This window comes from Choloepus didactylus, chromosome 2, assembly GCF_015220235.1.
Source record: "Choloepus didactylus isolate mChoDid1 chromosome 2, mChoDid1.pri, whole genome shotgun sequence".
Taxonomy (NCBI): Eukaryota; Metazoa; Chordata; class Mammalia; order Pilosa; family Megalonychidae; genus Choloepus; species Choloepus didactylus.
Window position 1 is genome coordinate 31,844,222 of NC_051308.1, and position 22,840 is coordinate 31,867,061.

The following is a 22,840-nucleotide window of genomic DNA, read 5'->3' on the forward strand; positions in this document are numbered from 1 at the left end:
CGGCTCTACCTGTGGCCTGGTAGCTACTGAGGTATCTGCTGTCGGCGGTCAAGTACTATACCGACTATCATTTTCCATTTGTTGGCTCCTGTTAACACTCTGTAAATGTTTGTCGAACAGATGGATAAATCAATGAATAAACAAGAGCACCAGCAGACAGGCAGGTGAGGCTGTGCTGGGGGTTTAGATGAGATAAAGGGTTATCCCCCCGCCTGGAGACCCGAGGTTTCTCTCTGGCCTGGACTCCTCAGCAGCGCCATCTGGCAGGCTCTTTAGGAACTGCACCAGTTGGACTCCGCGCATGCCCGGGAGTGACTCACGCATTTGAAGAAGGGAAGAAACGAACAGGAAACCTGAGCAGGAGCGGGCCTGCTGCCTCATAAACCTCTCCTAGAGCTCTACCATCTGGCCTATTTCCCACTACTACTTTATGGAGGTCCCCAGCCTCACTGGAGGAACATATTGTTGACAGGTGAATAAAAAGGATTTTTTTTCCCATCCCTCAAGGGGAACGTATAGAATCCTGCAAAAAATCCAAAAGGAGTCTATACATCCAGGGACTCTTACTGGCGTTAGAGAAACAGACGATATCCTCCGGACCAGTTTTTTTTTTTTTTTTTTTTTTTTTTTTTTTTTTTTTTTAAACATCATTTTATTAAGATATATTCACATACCACGCAGTCATACAAAACAAATTGTACTTTCGATTGTTTACAGTACCATTACATAGTTGTACATTCATCACCTAAATCAATCCCTGACACCTTCATTAGCACACACACAAAAATAACAGGAATAATAATTAGAGTGAAAAAGAGCAATTGAAGTAAAAAAGAACACTAGGTACCTTTGTCTGTTTGTTTGCTTCCCCTACTTTTCTACACATCCATCCATAAACTAGACAAAGTGGAGTTTGGTTCTTATGGCATTCCCAATCCCACTGTCACCCCTCATAAGCTACATTTTTATACAACTGTCTTCGAGATTCATGGGTTCTGGGTTGTAGTTTAATAGTTTCAGGTATCCACCACCAGCTACCCCAATTCTTTAGAACCTAAAAAAGGTTGTCTAAAGTGTGCGTAAGAGTGCCCACCAGAGTGATCTCTCGGCTCGTTTTGGAATCTCTCTGCCACTGAAGCTTATTTCATTTCCTTTCACATCCCCCTTTTGGTCAAGAAGATGTTCGGACCAGTTTTAATGAGCTCTCAGGGCTCTGAGACAAACCCCACATTTGTCATCTGAGATGAGTAAACACGGGTCCAGACACAACACAAAGGTCAGCATGCCCGTTAGCCCTGCCCCCCACGCCCACCCCCAGTCCCACTTCCTTCCAGAATTAGCGAGGAGGAGGCAGCACAGGGCGAGGGAGAGGAGGGCTCAAGGGCCCTGGCATCGCAGGCTGAGTAAGCAGAGTATACTGAGAAGCATAGGAAGTGATATATATGACAAAGCCACTTCCACTCAGCCCTAAAGTAAATGCCTGCTTTCACAGATGAGTCCAAGGTCCCCTCGGCCTCATCCTAATCCAATTCACAATCTTAAGAGTCAATTCATGTGTTTATTCTTATCCTTATTTAAAATTCATATATACAAATAGACGCTTGCTGTGTAATTTGATGATTTAAGTCTCAAGATAGCTAGTAAAGATGCTTTGTGGTGTCTCACTTAGAAGAACCTGCCACGAACATTATTTTCTCTACCTTGATTCTGATAAATGCCGCTGGAGAGAGAGAATTTTGCAGGAAACAGTTCTAGTGGAATTGTGAGCCAAGGAGAATGACATTATTGTTTTGCCCATATACTCCTGACCATGGGTAAGAATCTAGCTCAAAGGCTAGACAACAGTACAATTATTTCTTCGCTGTTCTTCATTGGTAACCTTTCACTCTGTGCTCAGACCGCAATGGGAGGGCACTTCTTCCCCCCCTTCTCTCCCTCTGTGCCCTTCCAGCTTCACCTCCCACAGGATCTGCAGTCCAGTCCTTCCGGCTGACATTTCTGTTTGCCCTGGGCCCTCAGGTACTTCGGAGAGGCTCACCAAGAGCACACACATATGAAATTATGTGTGGACAAATGGGAGAAGCAACAGTAAGAAAAACGACAACTGTGGCTCTCGGTGCTTGCGTCATATTCCTGCGTCCCACAAATGTCCCTTAAGGAGTCGCACACTTATAAACGAGAGAAAGGCTAGGGAGTCTCATAATTGGTAATTGTTTCTGCTGGTCTAAATAAAATGCTTCATCTGTTTATGAGAATGATCTCAGGAGGAGAGTAAGACACAGATTCGGTCCGTCTCCTGAGTGACTCCAGAGGATTCAAACAGGGCAAAGACTAAAGACAATGACTATTTATAGCCCAAACAGTGGGAAGAGTTATTATGAGAATGCCCAGGGGTGCTTTTTTCCAGGGAGCACACAAGCCAATCACAATCTGCAGCCTTTGGGCAAACAGAACCAAAGAGCACCATCTAGCAAACCCCACAAGTTCTTTTTACTTCTGGAACCTTTCAGTAATGCGATATCAAGATCCATCTCTCACAGAATGTGAGAACCAGAAAGAGACCTAAGGCCTTGAAATTCAACACAAGGTGCCAGCGGGTAGTGTATAAGACCTTAGATGTGTAAAACGGGAGTCAGGGTATTCACCCCACAAGGTTGTTTGATAATTAAATGAGTTATACACTTTTTCTTTGAAATGATTTGTGTTCATAAAAGTGGCAACTAAATAAACATCGTTAATTTAGGAATCCTAGCCCTTATGTGATATATTGTGTGCCAACGTGTGTATCATGGTATTGTGAGTTGCATCATCTTAATTTGTGAGTACAGAATATTTATTAGTTGAGATGTTCCAGTTTACAGTAATTGTTTTGTTTTATTTTTTAAAAATCTAGAATTTAGGAATGAACCTGTACAAATCAATGCTACTAGTTTCAGAGAAAATGTAGAATACAGGAAAAAATTAATCAAAACTAGTTTGAAAATTAAATTTATATATGTGTGTGCTCATGTGTATGCATGAGAGAAGAGAGGAAACAAAGAAATCAAAGATGCAAGAAATAGGATCAAACAAGTCCTAAAACCACACAATCCACCATTTCCTAGAATATTTATAACAGTTTGATGGCCTTAAAGTATATCCTATGGGACACAGTCAAACCTGGGTCTGGATAAGACCAAATCTGGATTCCTTTTGTATCTGCATATATTCCTGGAAGGCAGAGACAAGAACTATCATCAGGCAACCAAACGCTGTCTTCCCTGATGACTCTGAATCACCTCATGTATGGAATTTGGCAACCCCATATGCAGGCAACAGATGGCAACATCAAAATGAATGTGTCTGACAGATGTGGGAGTGTAATTCCCTGGAGTCAATACATGATGAAATCAGTATATATTATTAGATGCAACTTATATTAATCCTCCCTATTCATCTTGCAAATGTTTAATTTTCATAACAAAATCATGCACGTTATAAGAAATAACTATCACATTTGGAGTGCAAAGATGTTTTAACTTTTGGTGCTAATATATATCCTAGATTATTTTGAAGCAATCTTAGACATCATATTATTTTACCTATAAAAAGTTCATAATGTATCTCTAAAAGGTAGAATTTTAAAAATTTAACCACAATACCATTATTACATCTAAAAAAATAACATTAATTCTTTAACATCATCAAATATTTAGTGTTCAAATTTCCCCACTTGGCTCATAAAATTATACAGATGCTAAATTTTTATAAATTAAAAAATAGATCTATGTATTCCAACAAAAGTTGATGGAATAGTTGGATATTTGTAGGAAAAGAATTAATCTTGACACCCTGTTTCACACCATATTAAAAAATTCAAGATGAATTCAAAATGAATCATAGACCTAAATGTAGAAGATAAAAAATATTTTTGAAAGAACACATCTATTTGGGGTAAGCAGAGATTTCTTAAATGGAAAAACAAAAGGCACAAACTTGCCTTTCGCAAAAAATGCTAAATTGAATGGCATTAAAATTTAGAAAAGTTGTTCATTAAAAGACACCATAAAGATAGTCAAAATCGAAGCCACAGATTGGGAGAAGACTTTGCATCCAACAAAGGATTCATAGCAGAAGGATATAAAGAGTTTCTGCAAGTCACTGAGAAAAAGACATACCACCTGCAGTGGTTATGTTTATGTGTCAACTTGGCCAGGTGATGGTGCCCAGCTGTCTGGTCGAGCAAGCACTGGCCTATCTGTTGCTTCAAGGACATTTCATGGACTTAATCATCAGTACATTGATTGCATCTGTGGCTAATTACAACTGCAGTTGGCCAAAGGGAGTGTCTTCTGCAGTGAGAGACATTTAATCTAATCAGTTGAAGGCTTTTAAGAGGGAAGTGATAGCTTCAGCAATCAGAAGAGAGAACTTTCATCTTTACTTTGGCCAGCCAGCCTCTCCTGGGGAATTCATTAAAGACCTTCATCGGAGTTGCCAATTTGCAGTCTGCCCTATGGACTTTGGACTCATGCATCCCAACAGTTGTGTGAGAAACTTTTAAAAAATCTTATGTTTACAGATATCTCCTGTTGGTTCTGTTTCCCTGGAGAATCCCGAGTAATACAGCTTGGTACCAGAGTGGTTCTTTTTTATTTATTTATTTATTTTTTATAGGTTTTATTGAGCTATATTCATATACCCCACAGTCATCCATGGTATACTATCAGCTATTCACAGTACCATCATATAGTTGTTCATTCATCACCAGAATCAACTTTTGAACATTTTTCTTACTCCAAAAAAATTAAAAATAAAAGTAAAAAAAAACACCCAAAACATTCCACCCCCCCATCCCACCCTATTTTTCATTTAATTTTTGTCCCCATTTTTCTACTCATCTGTCCATACACCAGACAAAGGGAGTGTGAGCCATGAGGTTTTCACAATCACACAGTCACACCATGTAAGCTACACAGTTATGCAATCGTTTTCAAGAATCAAGACTACTGGGTTGCAGTTCCACAGTTCTAGGTATTTCCTTCTAGCTATTCCAATACATTAAGAGCTAAAAAGGGATATCTATGTAGCGCATAAGAATAACCTCCAGAGTAACTTTTGACTCCATGTGAAATCTCTCAGCCACTAAAACTTTGTTTTCATTTTGCTTCCCCCTTTTGGTCAAGATGACCCACAATGCCATGTCCAGACTCATCCCTGGGAGTCATGTCCCACTTAGCGGGGAGGGTAGTGAGTTCACCTGCTGCATGGGCTTAGAGAGAAAGAGAACACATCTGAGCAACAAAGAAGTTCTCTGGGGGAGACTCTTAAACACAATTTATAAGTAGGCTCAGCCTCTCCTTTGCAGCACAAGTAAGTTACATGAGGAAGTGGCCCAAATGCCCATGGCCCCCACTCCTGCCACATTACCTTCTCTTTCCCAGCCCACAGCTATGGCCTCTTAAGGAGTTTCTTACAATCAGTTGACTGAGGAAGAGAAAACTCAGGCCTGGTTTACAGATGGTTCTGCACAATATGCAGGTACCACCTGAAAGTGGACAGCTACAGCACTGCAGTCCCTTTCTGGGATGTCCCTGAAGTACAGTGGTGAGACGAAATCCTCCCAGTGGGTGGAACTTCCAGCAGTGCACCTGGTTGTTCATTTTGCTTGAAAGGAGAACTGGCCAGAGTTATGTTTGTGTACTGATTCATGGGCTGTTGCTAATGATTTGGCTGGATGGACAGGCACTGGGAAGAAACATGATTGGAAAATTGGTGACAAAGAGGCCTGGGTAAGAGGTATGTGGATAAACCTTTTTGAGTGGACAAAAAAAACATGAAGATATTTGTGTCACAAGTGAATGCTCGTTAGAGGGTGATTTCAGCAGAGGAAAGTTTTAATAATCAAGTGGATAAGATGATCGATTCTGTGGAATTGTAACCCATAACATTCTTGGAAATGTTCTGTGGAACTGTAACCCATAACATTCTTTGAAATTTTCTATATAGCTACTTGTTGAATTGTAATTTGAAAGTTATCACCTTTTTGTATGTATGCTGTATTTCACAATAAGGAAATAACTAAAACTATGGTAACCCATAACATTCTTAGAAATTTCCTGTATAACTACTTGTTAAATCATACTTTGATAGTTATCACCTTTTTGCATATAATATTATACTTCACAATAAGGAAACAACTGAAACTGTGGAACTATAACCCATAACATTCTTTGAAATTTGCTCTTTACCTACTTGTTAAATTGCACCTGGAAAGTTATCTCTTCTATGTAAATATGTTATATTCCACAATTAAAAAAAGACATTTTGGAGACTTGAAACTTGAATATGAACTGGACATGAGATGATAATAAGGAATTATTGTTAATTGTGGTGGTACCTTGGGGCTTAAGATTTTAAAAAAGTCCTTGCTGACACAGGAGCCAGTGTGAAGGAGTATCCACTGGCTAAATCTGGGGCAATTTGGTCAGAATAAATAATGATAGTAACAGATTTTAACCCATTGAATAAAATAAAAGTTCACGAATCTGACTGATAATGATAGTGTATACTGTGTGTGTGTGTGTGCATGTGTGAATGTGCGTGCATGCTTTGATAGAAACCCAACAAATAAATATGGAAGAAATAATAGAATCAGAAAATCACCATTTGGCAACAAGTATAGCCATAATGGATTGAGAGAAAGTCATCAGTTGATGCCAAAACTAGTGAGAGAAGGTTTGATGAGTGTATATATCCTTGAATTGTATATACCCCAGAAAATCGTGTTTGTAAACCCAATCCATTCCTGCGGGTATAAACCTATTGTAAGTAGGACTTTTGATGAGGTTACTTCAGTTAAGACATGGCCCAGGGTGGGCCATAATCCTCTTACAGGAGTCCTTTATAAACAGGATGAATTCACAGAGAGAGAAAGTCACAGAAGCAAGAAGCTGAAAGCATCAAAATCTGAAAGGGAAGGGAGAGGCCAGCAGACACCGCTATGTGCCTTATCATGTGGCAAAGTCAAGGATTGCTAAGAGCTGGTCTTTGGGAAGAAAGCATTGTCTTAATGATGCCTTGATTTGGACATTTTTTTTCTCAGCCTCACAACTGTAAGCTAATAAATTCCCATTATTAAGCCAACCCATTTCATGGTGTGTGCTTTCAGCAGTCTAGCAAACAAAAACAATGAATAACAGGATATTTACATAGTCCCAAAGAATTTATTCATAAAGAAAAATAGTAACCATACAGTAGAGAAACCTGGCAGACACCACCTTAACCAAGTGACCAAAGTTACTATCACCAGTAATGAAACAAATCAAAATCATGGGCCTCCTGAAATTAACCATGAAGAAGAAGAAAACATCACTTCTGGTATTTTTCACAAAAATGGATATCCTAAATCTATTCATGATGAAGCACTAGACAAACCCAAATTGAAGGACATTCTACAAAATAACTGGCCTGTGCCATCAAAAATGTTAAGGTTATGAAAGACAAGGAAAGATTGAGGGTCTTTCTAAATTAGAGGAGACCAAAAAGACATGACAACAGAATGAATTTATGATACTGGATTTTATTTTCTTTACCTATAAAGGATGTTATTGGGACAATTAATGAAATTTGAATGAAGTTTGTTGATTCATTAATAGCTTTGTCTCAGTACTAATTGTCTAAACTTGATCATTGTCCCGTGGCTATGTAAGAGAAAGTTCTTGTTCTTAGGAAATACCCACTGAAGTATTTAGGGTTAAAGGAACATTTTCGCAACTTTCTCTCAAATGGTTCAGAAGAAAAAAATATGTATCTATGAGAGAGAGAAAATGATAAAGCAAATGTGACAAAATATTAATATTTGGTGAATCTGGGTTAAAGGGCATGTAGGAATTCTTTATATTGTTCTTGCAACTTTTCTGTAAGTCCTTAACTATTACAGATATACCCTAAATTGTCTATGTGTGAATTAATATGATGTCTTGGATTTGGGAGAAGATATTCTAGCAAAGAAAAATCATGAGACAGCATTGATGGAATAGATTGGCAAGAACAGTGATAATTTTTTAAAGTGGGTGATGAGCACTTGGACTTCAGAATACCATTCGCTTTAATTTTCTATAAGTAGTAAAAGTCCACAATGAAAGTTAAAAATTAACTGTACTTAGATGCTATATAAGTAAATAGATTATTTTAAGCTATAAAGATAACAATAGAGGAATTAAAAATAATGCTATACAGCACAGTGAACTCTATTGTAGACAATGGACTATAGTTAATAGTAAAAGTATAAGAATGTTGTTTCATGGGATATAACAAACGTATGACAAGGTGGCAATAGTATAGTGATATCTGGGGGAAAATACACCTAAGGTAAATAGTGGACTATAGAACTATTTTAATAATGTTTTATCAATAGTAATAAAGGTAACTATTGTTAAAAATAACACTATAACCATGTATGTTGGAAGGCTGGAGGAAAGAGGAGTGTAATTTAATTTTTATCTGTCATAGCAGGAAGGTAATAGATAATGATACAATTGATAAATCAAGCTATAGAGGTTTAAACATAATATTTAGAGTTACTGAGGTGAAAATTACTACAAGAAATAGCTGTAATAGTTAATGGTGGCTGTCTCTAGAGCAGTCCTCTGTCCCATGCTGTAACCCTACGGCAGTCAAAGGGTTCACTCTGTTGGTTTCTACCTTCAGAAATCATAGTCCTACGCTACCTGTTTTCCATTGTCCAAGATTTATTATTTCATATATTTTGCCCTGTTTTCTAGTTATTTATGGTGGGAGAACAATGCCCATGGCAGTTAATCCTTCCTGGATGGAAGCCCTTTGGTATTGGATTTTTGTAATTAATAAACTTTATTTTCAGAGCAGTTTTAGGTTTACAGAAAAATTGCACAGAATGTACAGAGGTCCCCCACTCCACACACATGGAACTGGATTTTAAGTGAATGTATCAATATGAATTTCTGATTAAAATGTGTGTGTGTCCCTCTTCTTCCTCTTCCTGAACAATACAATCCAAAGTCCTTAGTTGGGGCAGAGCAAGGAAGACATCTCTGTCAGCAGGGGTGGAGGGAGCTGCAGTGATCCAAATTATGCATCAGAGCCCAGGAGATGAGGACAGAATCCCCACAGAGGAACCGTCTGCACTGGGGGATTAGTGCTTGAGCCAGGTGAGGAGGGTATCCACGCAGGAGGGGTGGCAGCCTGGAATGGGGAGCCCAAGCGGGCTGAGGAGGGCATCCATACATGGAAACAACCACCATGGAGAGTCTGAATCCAAGCAGGGTGAGGAGGGTGTCCCTTAGGAGGGGCAAACATAGTGTGTGGGTCAGCGTGGACGGGGTGAGAAGGACATTCCTGTGGAGAAGTGATCTGGTGGGGGTATCAGAGCCTGAGTAGGGTGAGGAGAGTATTTATATCTGGAAGTTACCTGCCATGGGAATTCAGAGTCAGAACAGAGAGAATGAGACCCATCCACTCATTGGGGTGGCTGTGTGGGATGTCAGGGCTTGAGCAGGGTGAAGAGGGTGTCCACGCTGTGTGGCAGCCTGAAGTAAGGAGTCAAAAGACTACATTAGTTTCCTGTGGCTACCGTAATAAATTACCACAAACTTGGTGGCTTAAACAACTTAAATTTATTCTCTCATAGTTCTGGAGGCCAGAAGTCTGAGATCAAGGAGTGAGCAGGGCCTTTGCCATGAGCTGGTGGAAACTCACAGGCTGGCTGGCTGGTGGGATGGCAGATGAGGAAGGAAATGAAGAAATTAGAAAAGGTGCAGATGGTGGACAGTGTAAAAGAAAGAGACTTTTTTCTAAAGAGTTACAAGTGTATAATGTAAGAATCTGGGGATGACCAGTATCCTTATACTGAGTCAGGGGATATTCTTTGGCATAGAGTTCATCACTGAAATTACTCACAAAGCAATGTCAATTGGAAAACAAGGTTGAATACAAGTTGAAGATATTGCCCTCTTGATTTGAAAGGACCCAAGGAAATTTGCTGGGTTAAAGACTTTACTTACTATGAATGAAAAACTGAAATGAGCTAGAAAAGCATTTGATGAGGCAAACTATGGATCTTGATACTTTCTGTATTTTCTGAAACTCCTTATCTTCTGGGGCAACTATATGTAGTAACTGCATATTTCCTATAGTAAGGCCCTGATATCTAACCATGAAAATGAAAGTTGGAGAAACACACCATTTTCAGCCTTTATTTTCATGTCTTTGATTTTAGAGTATTCGAGCCTTTAATTGCCTGCTTTTGTATTGCCATACTTCAATTACTTATCGGGTTTTTAATGACCATATGTAAGTTAAAGTATCTTGCAATTCATTTAATTTCTTCTGACTTTTGACTATCTAGATGATGAAGTAGTATTTATGTGTTAGGTGTCTTTTTGCCATTGTAGGTTATATTGTAGCCATTTAATATGTCACACTGAATTAGTCAGGGTTCTTTAGGGAAATAGAACCAACAGGAGATATCTGTAGACAGTATGAGATTTTATAAAAGTATCTCACACAATTGTGGGGGATGCACAAGTCCAAATTCTGTAAGGCAGGCTACAAGCTGGCACTCTGATGAAGGTCTACGATGAATTTCCCAGGAGAGGTTGGCTGGCTAAAGTAGAAATGAAAGTTCTCTCAGCTTTTAGCTGATTAGATTAAACCTCTCTCATTGTGGAAAACACTCCCCTTAGCCAACTGCAGATGCAATCAGCCATAGATGCAATCAACGTATTGATGATTTAAATCCACGAATTGTCTTCACAGCAACAGATAGGCCAGTGCTTGCTAGACCAGGCAACTGGGCACCATCACCGAGCCAAGTTGACACATGAATCTAACCATCACAGAAACCTAAATAGCACTTTTGATCCTATGATAGCTGAGACATGTGTTTTATGTTTTCTCAACTTTCTACACAAAAGTAGTCTATGAGATTGCTAATGACAGTGAACTGGTTGTGTTTCTCTTAAGTAGAAGATAATATAGGAAAATACAGTTTTTTTAAAGCATGTTTAAGTGTCTTAAATGTTAATTTATTTTAATTTTCTTCAGATGGCAGGAGTGTTTTTTTTTTTTGAGAAATTGTAAGTTTCATGTGAATGTCTCAATGTTGGAAGACTTTTCAAAATTTAAAAACTTTGGGGCTTGTACATACTATTTGTCAAGTTTTAGGAGAACGAATTTTCCCAGATCAGATTGAAACTTCTAAAAATGAATGCTTTCAGTAGCATGAATGGTATTGCTTAAGAAGCTGATGGCAAGATAAGCATTCAGGGTAGCGTATTATTAACATATTTGTTAGTAGTTGTTCACTGTGGAAACATGTAACTGACTAAAACCATATGTGGTCATGGAAACCAATTATAGATTGAGATATACAGGTTGCATGTATATTTAGCTATGTTGTATTAAATTATTATTGTATTTAGTTTCAAGATAAGGATTGAATTGCATTTAAAGGGATCACTGAATGTTATTATCTGTGAAACTGAACATTTTGCATGCCACTTATTCAGATTATCTATAAATCAGTACTTGGGAAAATTCTACTTTCTTAACCTATTGGTGCAGAAAATAAAGTATGAAAAATTAAATAGAAAAAAAGGAGTCGGCAGGGGCATTCTCTCTCCTGAAGCTCTAAACAAGAATCAGTTCCTTCCCTCTTTCAGCTTCTGGTGTGAACACATCACTCTAGTCTCTGACTCTGGAGTCACATTGTCTCCTCTTCTATCTGGCAAATATCTCTCTGCTTCACTCTTAGAAGAACACTTGTCATTGGGTTCAGGGCCCACATGGATAATGCAGAATGTTCTCTTCATCTCAACATCCTTAACTTAATTCTGCAAAGGATCTTTTTCCAAATAAGGTAACATTCACAGGTTATAGGAATTAGGATATTTTGAGGGGGCAGGAAGGAGGGGAACACCACTCAGCCCACTACAGAGACTAAGCAGAGAGAGGAAGGAATCTGCAGGGGAAAGTAGCGGCAGTGGCGATGGGAGATTGGTTAAATAAAGGAGGATTAATGCAATAAGTAAATATATTAAGAATAATGGGGGGACTTCTGGAAGATGGCGGCTAGGAGAGACAGGGAAAAAAAAACACCTCTGTGAAAAATACTAGATAAAAGCCAGAAAGTGACCCAGAACAGCAGTTCCAGCAATGCACCAGCTGGACAAGGTCTGCTAAATCCACAGGGACTGTGCACTTGGAGAAACTGGGAGTCAACATTCTGAAATGAGTGAGTAAGCCCACTGAGTATCTGGCAGCCACGCTGCGGTGTGGGGAAACTGTGGGTTGGTGTTTGGAGTCGGACGGGTGCTTTTCTAAAAAACCCAAAAGCAGCTGTGGATACAGCAATGAGAACCACACAGTAAAGCGTGGCAGGAATGGGCTGTGCCAACGCCTCAATATCTGGGGTGGACGATAGCCTTTCGCACACTGGCTGCTAATTGTCTCAGAGCGAGGAAGGCAGAGAGAAGCCAAAAGGGGAAAATAACCATGCCCCTTACAGCCATCTTCCTGGTGGGCTGGGAACGCTCCTGCCCAGTGCCAGACACAGCTCAGAGCCGCGCCAAAAAACCCAATGTGACAGGAAGTGTTTCCAGCAACACGTGCACACGCCACAATATCAGGCGTGGAAAATAGCCTTTCGTGCACCCACAGCTAAGGAAGGCAGAACTGTGTGAAAAGGGGGAAATTAACATGCCCCATACAGCCATCCTTACAGCAGGCTGGGAATGCAACTACACGGCTGGCGGCCCAGAACTTCCCTTGGGGGATGGCGCTCACCTGTGATGTAGCATGACCTTCCCTCAGCAGAGGCCCTAGGAAGGCACAGCTTGAAGGAGGAACCCACTCAGAAATCCAAGGGACCATACGCCAATACCAAGGACTTGTGGGTCAGTGCCAGAGACAATCTGTGGTGAGACTGAACTGAAGTTTTAGACTCTTGCAACAGCCTTAAATCTCCAGGAACACCTGGGAGGTTTGATTATTAAAGCTGCCCTCCCTCCCTATCCACTCAGACACATGCCCCACATTCAGGGCTGACAGCACCAAAAACACACCCAAACTTGGTGCACCAATTGGAACCCCACAAGAATCAGACACACCACAAAGACAAAGTTGGGGAGAACTGGCTTGAGGGGAATAGGTGGCTCACAGATGCCACCTACTGGTTAATTAGAGAAAATGTACGCCACCAAGCTGCAGATCTGACAAATTAGAGATTAGTCTTTGAATTAGCCTATATGTCTTAAAAGAATCCTATCAAGGTAAGCAAATGCCAAGAGGCCAAAAACAACAGAAAATTTTAAACCATATGATGAAACTAGACAATGTGGATAACCCAAACCCAAACACCCAAATCAAAAGATCAGAAGAGACACAGTACCTAGAGCAACTAATCAAAGAATGAAAGATGAACGACAAGAGTATGGCACAGGATATAAAGGACATGAAGAAGACCCTAGAAGAGCATAAAGAAGAAATTGCAAGAGTAAATTAAAAAATAGACGATCTTATGGAAATAAAAGAAACTGTTGACCAAATTAAAAAGATTCTGGATACTCATAGTACAAGACTAGAGGAAGCTGAACAATGAATCAGTGACCTGGAGGAGGACAAAATGGAAAATGAAAGAACAAAAGAAAGAAAAGGGAAAAAAATCTAAAAAATCTAAATGGACCTCAGGGATATGATAGATAAAATAAAACGTCCAAATATAAGACTCATTGGTGTCCCAGAAGGGGAAGAGAAGGGTAAAGGTCTAAAAGAGTATTCAAAGAAATTGTTGAGGAAAACTTCCCCAACCTTCTATACAATATAAATACACAAAGCATAAATGCCCAGCAAACTCCAAATAGAATAAATCCAAATAAACCCACTCCAAGACATTCTGATCAGACTATCAAATACTGAAGAGAAGGAGCAAGTTCTGAAAGCAGCAAGAGAAAAGCAATTCACCACATACAAAGGAAACAACATAAGACTAAGTTGTGACTACTCAGCGGCCACCATGGAGGCGAGAAGGCAGTGGCAAGACATATTTAAAATTCTGAGAGAGAAAATTTCCAACCAAGAATTCTTTATCCAGCAAAGCTCTCCTTCAAATTTGAGGGAGAGCATAAAATTTTCACAGACAAATGCTGAGAGATTTTGCTAACAAAAGACCTGTCCTACTTCAGATACTAAAGGAGCCCTACTGACAGAGAAACAAAGAAAGGAGAGAGAGAAATGGAGAAAGGTTCAGTAATATATTTCTGGATTTGATTTGTTAATATTTTGTTGAGAATTTTAGCTTCTATATTCATAAGAGGTATTTGTTTGTAGTTTTCCTTTCTTGTAATGTCTTTATCTGGTTTTATCATCAAGGTAATGCTGGGACTTGTGTAACTTCTCCCCTTCAGTCTCATCAAATATATAATTGGGTTTAAACAATAGGTGCTACCTCTTTAGGTTATTATGCAGGTTAAACCACTAAATACATGTAAAGCACCTATGACAGAGCCTAGTACATAATAAGTACTAAATATATATTTTTTAAAGTATTGCTTTCTTGGAAATAAATTCTGCATGGTTGCAATTCACTATTCAATTACCATGTTGTTAGATTTCATTTGTTAAATGTTTGTTTATGACTTTTTCTTTGGTGTTTGTAAAGTGATTTGCTTATTATCTTCTTTATATATCCTGTTCTTGTCCCACCTTTGGTATCAGGGTTCGGCTAACTTCCAAAAGTGAGGTGAATAGCCATCCATCTTTTTCTATGCTCAGGAAGTGTTTATATAATATAGAAAATCATCTGGGCCTGGGACCTACTTTTGTATTAGTTATATATTACTGTGTAACAAATTACCCCCAAAACTTAATTGTTTAAAACAACAAACATTTATTATCTCATAATTTCTGTAGATCAAGAAACTAAGCATGGATCTCCCACAGGCTGCAATCAAGGTGTTGGCTGGGATTTCAGTCATCTTAGGGCTATCTAGGGGGAGGACACATTTCCAATCTCACTCACGTGGCTGATGGCAAGTTGCAGTTTCCTGTGGGTTGTCTGACTCAAGACCTCAGTTCTTCATGGGCTGTTGGCCAGAGGCCCCCTCAGTTCCTTGACACATGGAACTCTCCCCAGGGCAGCTCACAACTTGGCAACTGGCTTGACTAAGGGAGACAGTCATGTAGCAAAACAGGAGTGACTGTCTGTTTTGTAACCTAACCTTGAAAGTAATATCCCATCACTTTTGCTGCAGTCTATTGGCTAGAAGAAGCCAGTTGCTAGTCCAGCCACCCTCAAAGGGAGAAGATTACACAAGGGTGTGAATACCAGTAGGTGCTATTATGGGCCATTTTAGAGGCTGTCTGCAACAAATTTTTCTTTTCACACTTTTGTTTTTTAATCTGAGGTACACAGAACAGAAAGTAAAAATAAAGTATCCAATATACTAAGATTATTAAGAAAAACAGTAAGAAACGTGCTACAAGAGACAAAGACAAGGAGTAAAAGGGGAAGTGAAGGAGGATGACTATTAGTACTCACCTTCAAAACTGAAGTATGGTTTTTCCTTTTCAGAGAGAAAAGATTAGGAATAAATAGGTGAAAACTGTCATATTAAAAAAAGGCCAATAAGAAATACATGGGGTCTCTGCCTATCTGGGTAATTAAGAATAACCAAACTGTGGTTTAAATAAAGGTATACTTGCAAGAATGGGCTAGATCTGCACTGTCCAACAGGGTGGCTATTTAATTAAAATAAAATTAAAAATTCAGTTTTTAGTTGCACTAGCCACAGTTTAAGTGCCCAAAGGCTAACGGCTACATATTAGTCTTTGCTGGATGGCACAGATACAGAATATTTCCATCACTGCAGGAAGTTCTACTGGGTAGCACTGGGATAGGCTCAGGTCCTGAGAGTTTCTACAATGTAAAGAAATAGTTTGATTTTCCCTAGAGCTTTTGGTTTATCCATTCATTTAATTATTTTACAGAAATGAGGCAAAACCTTGGTAAGATGAAAATCTACCTTTTGTTTTTTGTCATGTCCATCCATGTTTACATCCATGTACATGGTTACATGGATAGACATGACAAAGTGCATGTAGTTTCAAAAGAGAAACAGAATGTACCTCTATAGAATGGTAGCAATTTAAAATATTTCACTCTTTATAATGCTTTCTTTAAAATTTGTAAAACTGTTCGAAACGTAACAAATATATAAAACTATTACAGCCTGATATCATTTGATGTAATTAGTGAAGTACTAAATATATATTTAATTTCAAAACACATATTCAGATATACTATGGTTAAAAAAATAAAACTATTTTTCTAAATTCACTTAAAATCAAGGAGATATAGTGAAGAAAATACCAAGTGAAATTAATGGCTGTAATAGTGTATAATAAAAATCAATTAAAAATTGATATAAAAACTTTTTTCAAACATGCTATTTAGAACATTTGATTCAAATGAAAAAAAAAAAACCTAAAAAATCCTCTTGTATTAAAAGAAATACATGAATAAGGATATTTAACCTGTACTTGAAAATTAAATGGTCCAATTAAAAACTATTTAACTCTAAGAACAATACATTAAATGCAATTCACATCAGAATTAACAGTATTAATAAATTTCTGGATAGACAGCAATGGTACAATCTGAATTGTCTTATGGAAATCATAAGAAATTGAGTGGGTCAACACAATATTTTAGAGTAAAACAAACTAAAGAAATCTCACAAATAATTTTACAAGTTATTACACAGTTCTTTTTGTGACAATGTAATCTTTAACATACCAGCTATTTTCTAATTTTTATACATTATTTCTCATAACTATTTAGCATCTTTTCCATATTTAGAATTTATGCCAAGCATCTTTAATGCAATAAAAAAGTTATTAAAAATCACTGATTTTTTATTTTGTGATACTTTAGAGGAAAACTTCTCTAGCTATATCATACTTTCTCTTTTGTTATTAATAAGTGTATTTTCAAATTAATCTTTAGGATTGTTATATCAAGAACATTTGATTTAAAAATCCAAATAATCACAAATGAGAACAAATGATACAAGCAGAAGAGCACTGAAAGCAACTAAGGAAAAGGAAAGAGACTTGGAAAAGATAATGGAAGTTAGGAATATTCTGATGTATGAACCAAGAAAGCTTTAAGCAATGTATTAGTTAGGGTTCTCCTTGGAAACAGAATCAATGAGAGATGTCTCTTATTATCAAATTGTAAAAGTGACTCACGCAACTGCGGGAGTGCACAAGTCCAAATTCTGCAGAGCCGTCAACAAGCTGTCAACTCCAAGGAAGAAGTCCGACGAACTCCTCGGGAAACGAACCGACAACTTTGACGAACTCCTCAGGAAACGAACCGGCAACTTTGACGAACTCCTCAGGAAACGAACCGACAACTTTGACGAACTCCTCAGGAAACGAACTGGCAACTTCGACGAGCTCCCCAGGAAAAGCTTCACTGAGCAGCTGAAGAAGAAGTGAAGGTTTCTCTAACCGTCCGGCTTATAAGCCTCCAACTGATCACCCGGACCAAATCCAGCCAATTGCATTCTCTCACTGTGGAAGCACGCCCCTTGATGAGTCATCAGTCAGCTGCAGTCAATTGACTGATGATCCGACAAACCAGCCCGTAGGTTTATTAACCAGCCTCAAATAGCCTCACAGCAATCGTCAGGCCAGTGCCCGCTTGACCAGACAGCTAGGCCACCTAGCCAAGTTGACACATGAACCCAACCACCACAAGCAATAAAAGCCAGAAACAGAAACGGAAACTTAAAAAAAAAACAAATTTGTATTCAAAAGACCAAATAAAAACATGCATCAGATCAAGTTCTTTACTAAATTAATTAGATATTAACTTCCTATTATTGTGGAGTCAAGAATTACCTCTTTGGAACTCCGCCAATTGATAAATACATCAAAAATATCATTAGATTACAAACTCCCAAATGCCGTAATGTCTATATACTAAGATTGACAGTTTCTGGACTTAATTTTCCACCACTTAAACTGTGGATCATTGCTATCATATGAGAGTGTTTTTTTAACTCCTCTTGCTGAAGCTTCACCAAAGACTCTCTCTCTTCCAAACGACCTTCTAATTGTGCCTTTTGAACCTCTAGAGAGGACGCCTTAATGCTCAACTCTTTCCTTATCTGTTCTGTTCTGCTTAATTCTTTCCTAAGGATGTCAATAGTTTCTTCCTTATCTTCCCTTTCTTTTTGTAAGACTTTAATTTTTTCTTCTTGTACTGTTGTTTTCTGTTGCAAGTTTGAGAGCTTACATTCTCTGTCTACTAGTTGGCTCTGTACTTCTTTTCTTTGTTCTTCTTTGTCTATTAATTGGGCAATAGTTTTTTCATTTTGTTGCTTGAGTGATTCATTCAACTTTTTCACTGTCTCAATTTGCTTATTCAGAGAATCACATGTGATCTGTAAATTTTTATTCTTCTTTTCTGTTGGTTCATTCCTCTGAATAAGTTCCATATAGGATTTTGTCAGTATTTCATGTTCTTCAGCCACAGACTCTAACTTCCTATTATGTTGAAAGAGATGTTCAATATCACTCTGGGCTTTTTCTGATTCAACCTGCTGTGACTTTAGCAACACACTCAGCTCTTCATTTTTTCTCTCAACTTCTCTCAACATACCAGCAAGTGTCTGTGCCTCTGTCTCAGCTTGAGTTCTCTGACAGCGATATTGAGCAATCAGTCTATCAGCCTGTGCAAGGGCTAGAGCTTTCGCTTCCAAGAGATCTTGTAGTCTGCTTTCTTTGGAAGCTAATGTGGACAATTTCATTTCATATACATCCATTATGTCAGATATTCTTACATCACTAATTTGATCTTTTACCACTACTCCAGACTGAAGTTTCTCTATTAATTCCTCAATGTTCAATCCAGGAATGCTATCTTTCAAATGTGGAGGAGTTAAACACTTTACAGATGTTGGAAAACTGTGACTTAATGATTGCAAAGGCATTCTTCTGGGCATATGTTCTGTTTCCTGTTGTCTATAAGCATTATTTGCTGCTATACTTTCTCCAAGTACCAAAGCAGGAAAATCTGGCAGTGGTGCAGCTTCCAATAATATTCCCAATCCAGATTGTACTTGTTCTCTATTATCTGATGTTAAAGCAAAAGCTAAAGGAGTAATCAAACGTGGATCCTGGAGGATTTTGTAGAAGCTCACTTCCATACCAGGAACCAACTGTTTAAGTTTGTTCATTAAATCAAGAGTTTTCAAAATTACATCACCAGCAAGTTTGCATAATTCAGAATCTGCTACCTTTGTTCCAAACCCCAGGTCAATCTTGCCATATGTAAACTGTTGTTCTATCAGAGTGGTACATTTGATAGTAGTTAGAAGTTTTGCAATGTGCATTTTGAGTATCATCTCCACAAAGAGTTAATAGAACTTCAATGGCCTTGACCATCCTTTCACATTTTTTTCTTGTTAAGGCCTCGTCTAGATTTTGTTCTGTGAACTGAAGCTGATCAAGGATTGTAGGCAGTAGAAGGGCCACAAAACGGTCAGCTGAGGAACAGTTTGCAGTATCTATGACATCCTCAAATATTTCCTTGAACAATTCCAGTGCTAAAATAGAACAACTTTCTGATCCATCCAAAGGTTGGTTTGACCAACGAAGTAGAGCCACAGTAGGTTCTAAACATTTAGGACGGCTTCCCAGAATGGTGTTGCCAGATGCAGGTGGTTCAAATATCATTTTAGTGAGCACGTGGCGCAGCTGAGTCACTGAACAGAAGGCAAGAAGTAATTCTAAAACCTTTAAAGAAGAATCAGGATCTTTCCCATTAAGAAGACCTAATACTTGATTAAGACATGAAGAAAAATGCTCATACCTTATCTCCAACCTCCTCATTTAATGTCAAACTGGACAATATTGAAAGTGCAAACACAACCACAGTTAAGCTACTATGGGCCAAGAAGGTTGTAAGAGTTCGATAAAAAGATTTCACATTACTATGTGATCTATCAGGAATGTAATCAATTCATCTATATTGGCACCAGAATGGAAAATTTTGACGTTATAAGTTAATCTCTGCAGAAGCTGAATGCACTGTAAAAATACTGAATCATTGTGGCATGCACTGTTCCGACAAACCACTCCTGCAAGTACACTATTCAGACTATATGTATTCTGAAGAAAGTCTCTGGTTTCATTGTCTAAAGCTAGTTGAGACAGCAAACTGATAATACTTAAGATCAGTGGAGTACTTATGTTTGGGTCTTCGAGTAGCTCTACAAGGCAAGTCAAGCACTCACTTGGTAATATTTGATTTGATGTAAACAATCGTGTGAATTTCTGTCCAGAAATTACCTCTAAGTGCCGCAAAAGCTGGATGGTGTTCGCCTCCGACTTAACGGCTTTGTATTGACTGATGGTGAGAAGCAAGGATTTCAAGCAGCCGGTGGAGTCCATCTGGACCGATCAGAATTCCACCTGACGACCACCACTGCTCTGTCTCCTCCAGTCTCCAGCTTTCGACGCGCTTTTTTTGATTTTCGGCCCCACCCCCACGCTCCAAGGAGCTTCCGGTTCCGGTGAGGCCCCGGAAGTTTTTCTCTGCAACAAATTTTAAAGGTAGATCTGACTACCCTTCCACCTTCTTCTATGGCTTTTGGTCCATACTGGTCCTACAACTTTTCTTACACAATTTTGGTAATTTATGATTGCCTACCAAATAATTATGTTTCTGTTTTGAAAATTTATTTGTTAAAAATCTAATCTGGAGCTGAACTTTATTCCTATCATTATTTATGTCTCCCCTCTCTTTTTCTTTATCAGAAAGAACATTTGTCTAATTTGTTGCTCATTGCAAAGAAGCAGTTTTTTGTGTATTGCTCAACTCTATCTTTTCTATTTTCTTTCATTGATTTCTGAGTGTATTAATTACTTCCTTTACTTTTATTTGAGCTTATTTTGGGTGCTTTCACCTAGATTCTTGAAAGCTTGGTTTCTTTGTTTTCAATTTTGATTTCTAATAAATGCATTTAAGGCAAAATTAAAAAAAATAAAAAGAATAATGGAAGCCAGATTTGTCACTGATAAAGAAGCTAGCCACAAATATAAAAAGGTAGAATCCTGGGGTATTAAACTGGACTTTGCTATATTGGAGTAATATATGCATATTATATAATGTGTGTGTGTGTGTGTGTGTGTGTGTGTGTGTGTGTGTGTGTGTGTATTATCAGTGATTCTCAATTGGGGACAGTTTTGTACCTCAAGGGATATTTGGCAATGCCCGGAAATATTTTTCATTCTTTTTCTCTCAACTTAGTTTTGTCTTTGAATTTAAAGTGTATCTCTTATAGACAACATATAATGGGATTTAATTCTCTTCTTTCTTTTTTTTATTTTAAAGTTTTTTTCTGTGGTTGCCTTAGGCATTACAATTGACATGTAAACTTAAAACAATCTAGCTCCAATTAATACCAACTTAATTCCAATAGTATATGAAAACTTTTCTCCTGTATAGCTCTGTTTCCTCCACCTTCCTTTGTGCCATTATTTTCTTGCACATTGCATCTTTATTCATTGCATGACCATAACAGAAATTTATAATTATTGCTTTATGCAATAAATAAGAACCTAAGCATCTTTTAAATAAGATGAAAAAAAGGGATTACAATTACATTTACTGTCTAGTGTCCTTTCATTTTAGCCTGAAGGACTCCCTTTAGTATTTCTTGTAGGGCAGGCTTTCTAGAAAAAAATTCTCTGTTTTTGTTTATCAGAAAATGTCTTAATTTCTTCTTTATTTTTGCAGGGTATTTTTGCTGGATATAGAATTCTTGACTGAAGGTCTTTTCCTTTCAGCACTTCAAATATGTCATCCCTTCTGGCCTAGATGGTTTCTAAGATAAATCAACTGTTACTGTTACTGAGGTATCCCCTGAACATGATGAGTCATGTCTCTCTTGCTGCTTTCAAGATTCTCTTTTTGTTTTTGTCATTTACCAGTTTATGCTTCTGGGAGTTGAATGAGCTTCTTGGATGTGTAGCTTCATGTCTTTTATCTCTTTTTCATGTTTCATGATTTTTGGTTGAAAATGAAATTTTAAATAATATAATGTGGTAACTCTGGAAATCTGATTCTCACCTCTCCCCAGGGTTTTTTTGCTTTTTTGTTTGTTTGCTTTCTGTTGTTGCTGTTTGTTGTTGTGGTGGTTTGTTTGTTTCGTGACTTTTCTGAACAAATTCTGTAAACTCTGCATTCTTTGTCATGTGTAGCCACTGAAAATCTCTGCTTAGTTAGCTTAGTGTCAGCTAATGATTGGACAGAGAATTCCTTAAGTGCCTTCCAAATTTCCAGGAATAGGTCAGAGCATTTCAAAGTGTTTAAACTTTTGTGTTAGCTTATTTTTTTTTCTCCAATTCTTATCCATTACCTTGGCCAACTGCAAATCTGAGCATTTGCCTCAAAGTGTTTTTGATAAATGCCTCTTGGAAAAGGCTTTTTTCCCTGCCTGAGCTCTAAGTAAGGTCAAATAAAGGTAACCTTGCAAGTGGGATCTTCAAGCGAAACCCCAGCCCCAGACAGGCCAAATAATGACAGTTCTCTGAGAATGTGGCATTGCAGGAGCTTCAACCCTGTTCTGCTTGTCTGGTGGCTATGAGGCTGCTGGTTTTCACTGTGATCATAGGCTATTGGTTTTCAAGGCTATTACATAGCTGGAGAGGAGTGAATGGGAATACAGCAAGATGTAAATGCCACAAAGCTTGCTGTTCTTACCCAGATTCAGCTGTTCTTCTTGAATATATGCTCCCTGGATTGCTG

The 22,840-nt window shown here is 38.2% G+C and overlaps 1 protein-coding gene and 1 pseudogene across 1 annotated transcript; one reads left to right on the forward strand and one right to left on the reverse strand.

Moving 5' to 3' along the window:
• The first annotated feature begins 9,736 nt into the window (after positions 1-9,736).
• LOC119515366 lies at positions 9,737-10,083 on the forward strand (annotated as a pseudogene).
• Positions 10,084-17,999: 7,916 nt separating this feature from the next.
• LOC119515370 (protein CIP2A-like) lies at positions 18,000-20,481 on the reverse strand. Its single transcript, XM_037811260.1, is given in 4 exon segments — positions 18,000-19,425; positions 19,427-19,903; positions 19,905-20,025; positions 20,028-20,481. Coding segments are annotated over 4 exon segments (2,478 nt in total).
• Positions 20,482-22,840: the final 2,359 nt, after the last annotated feature.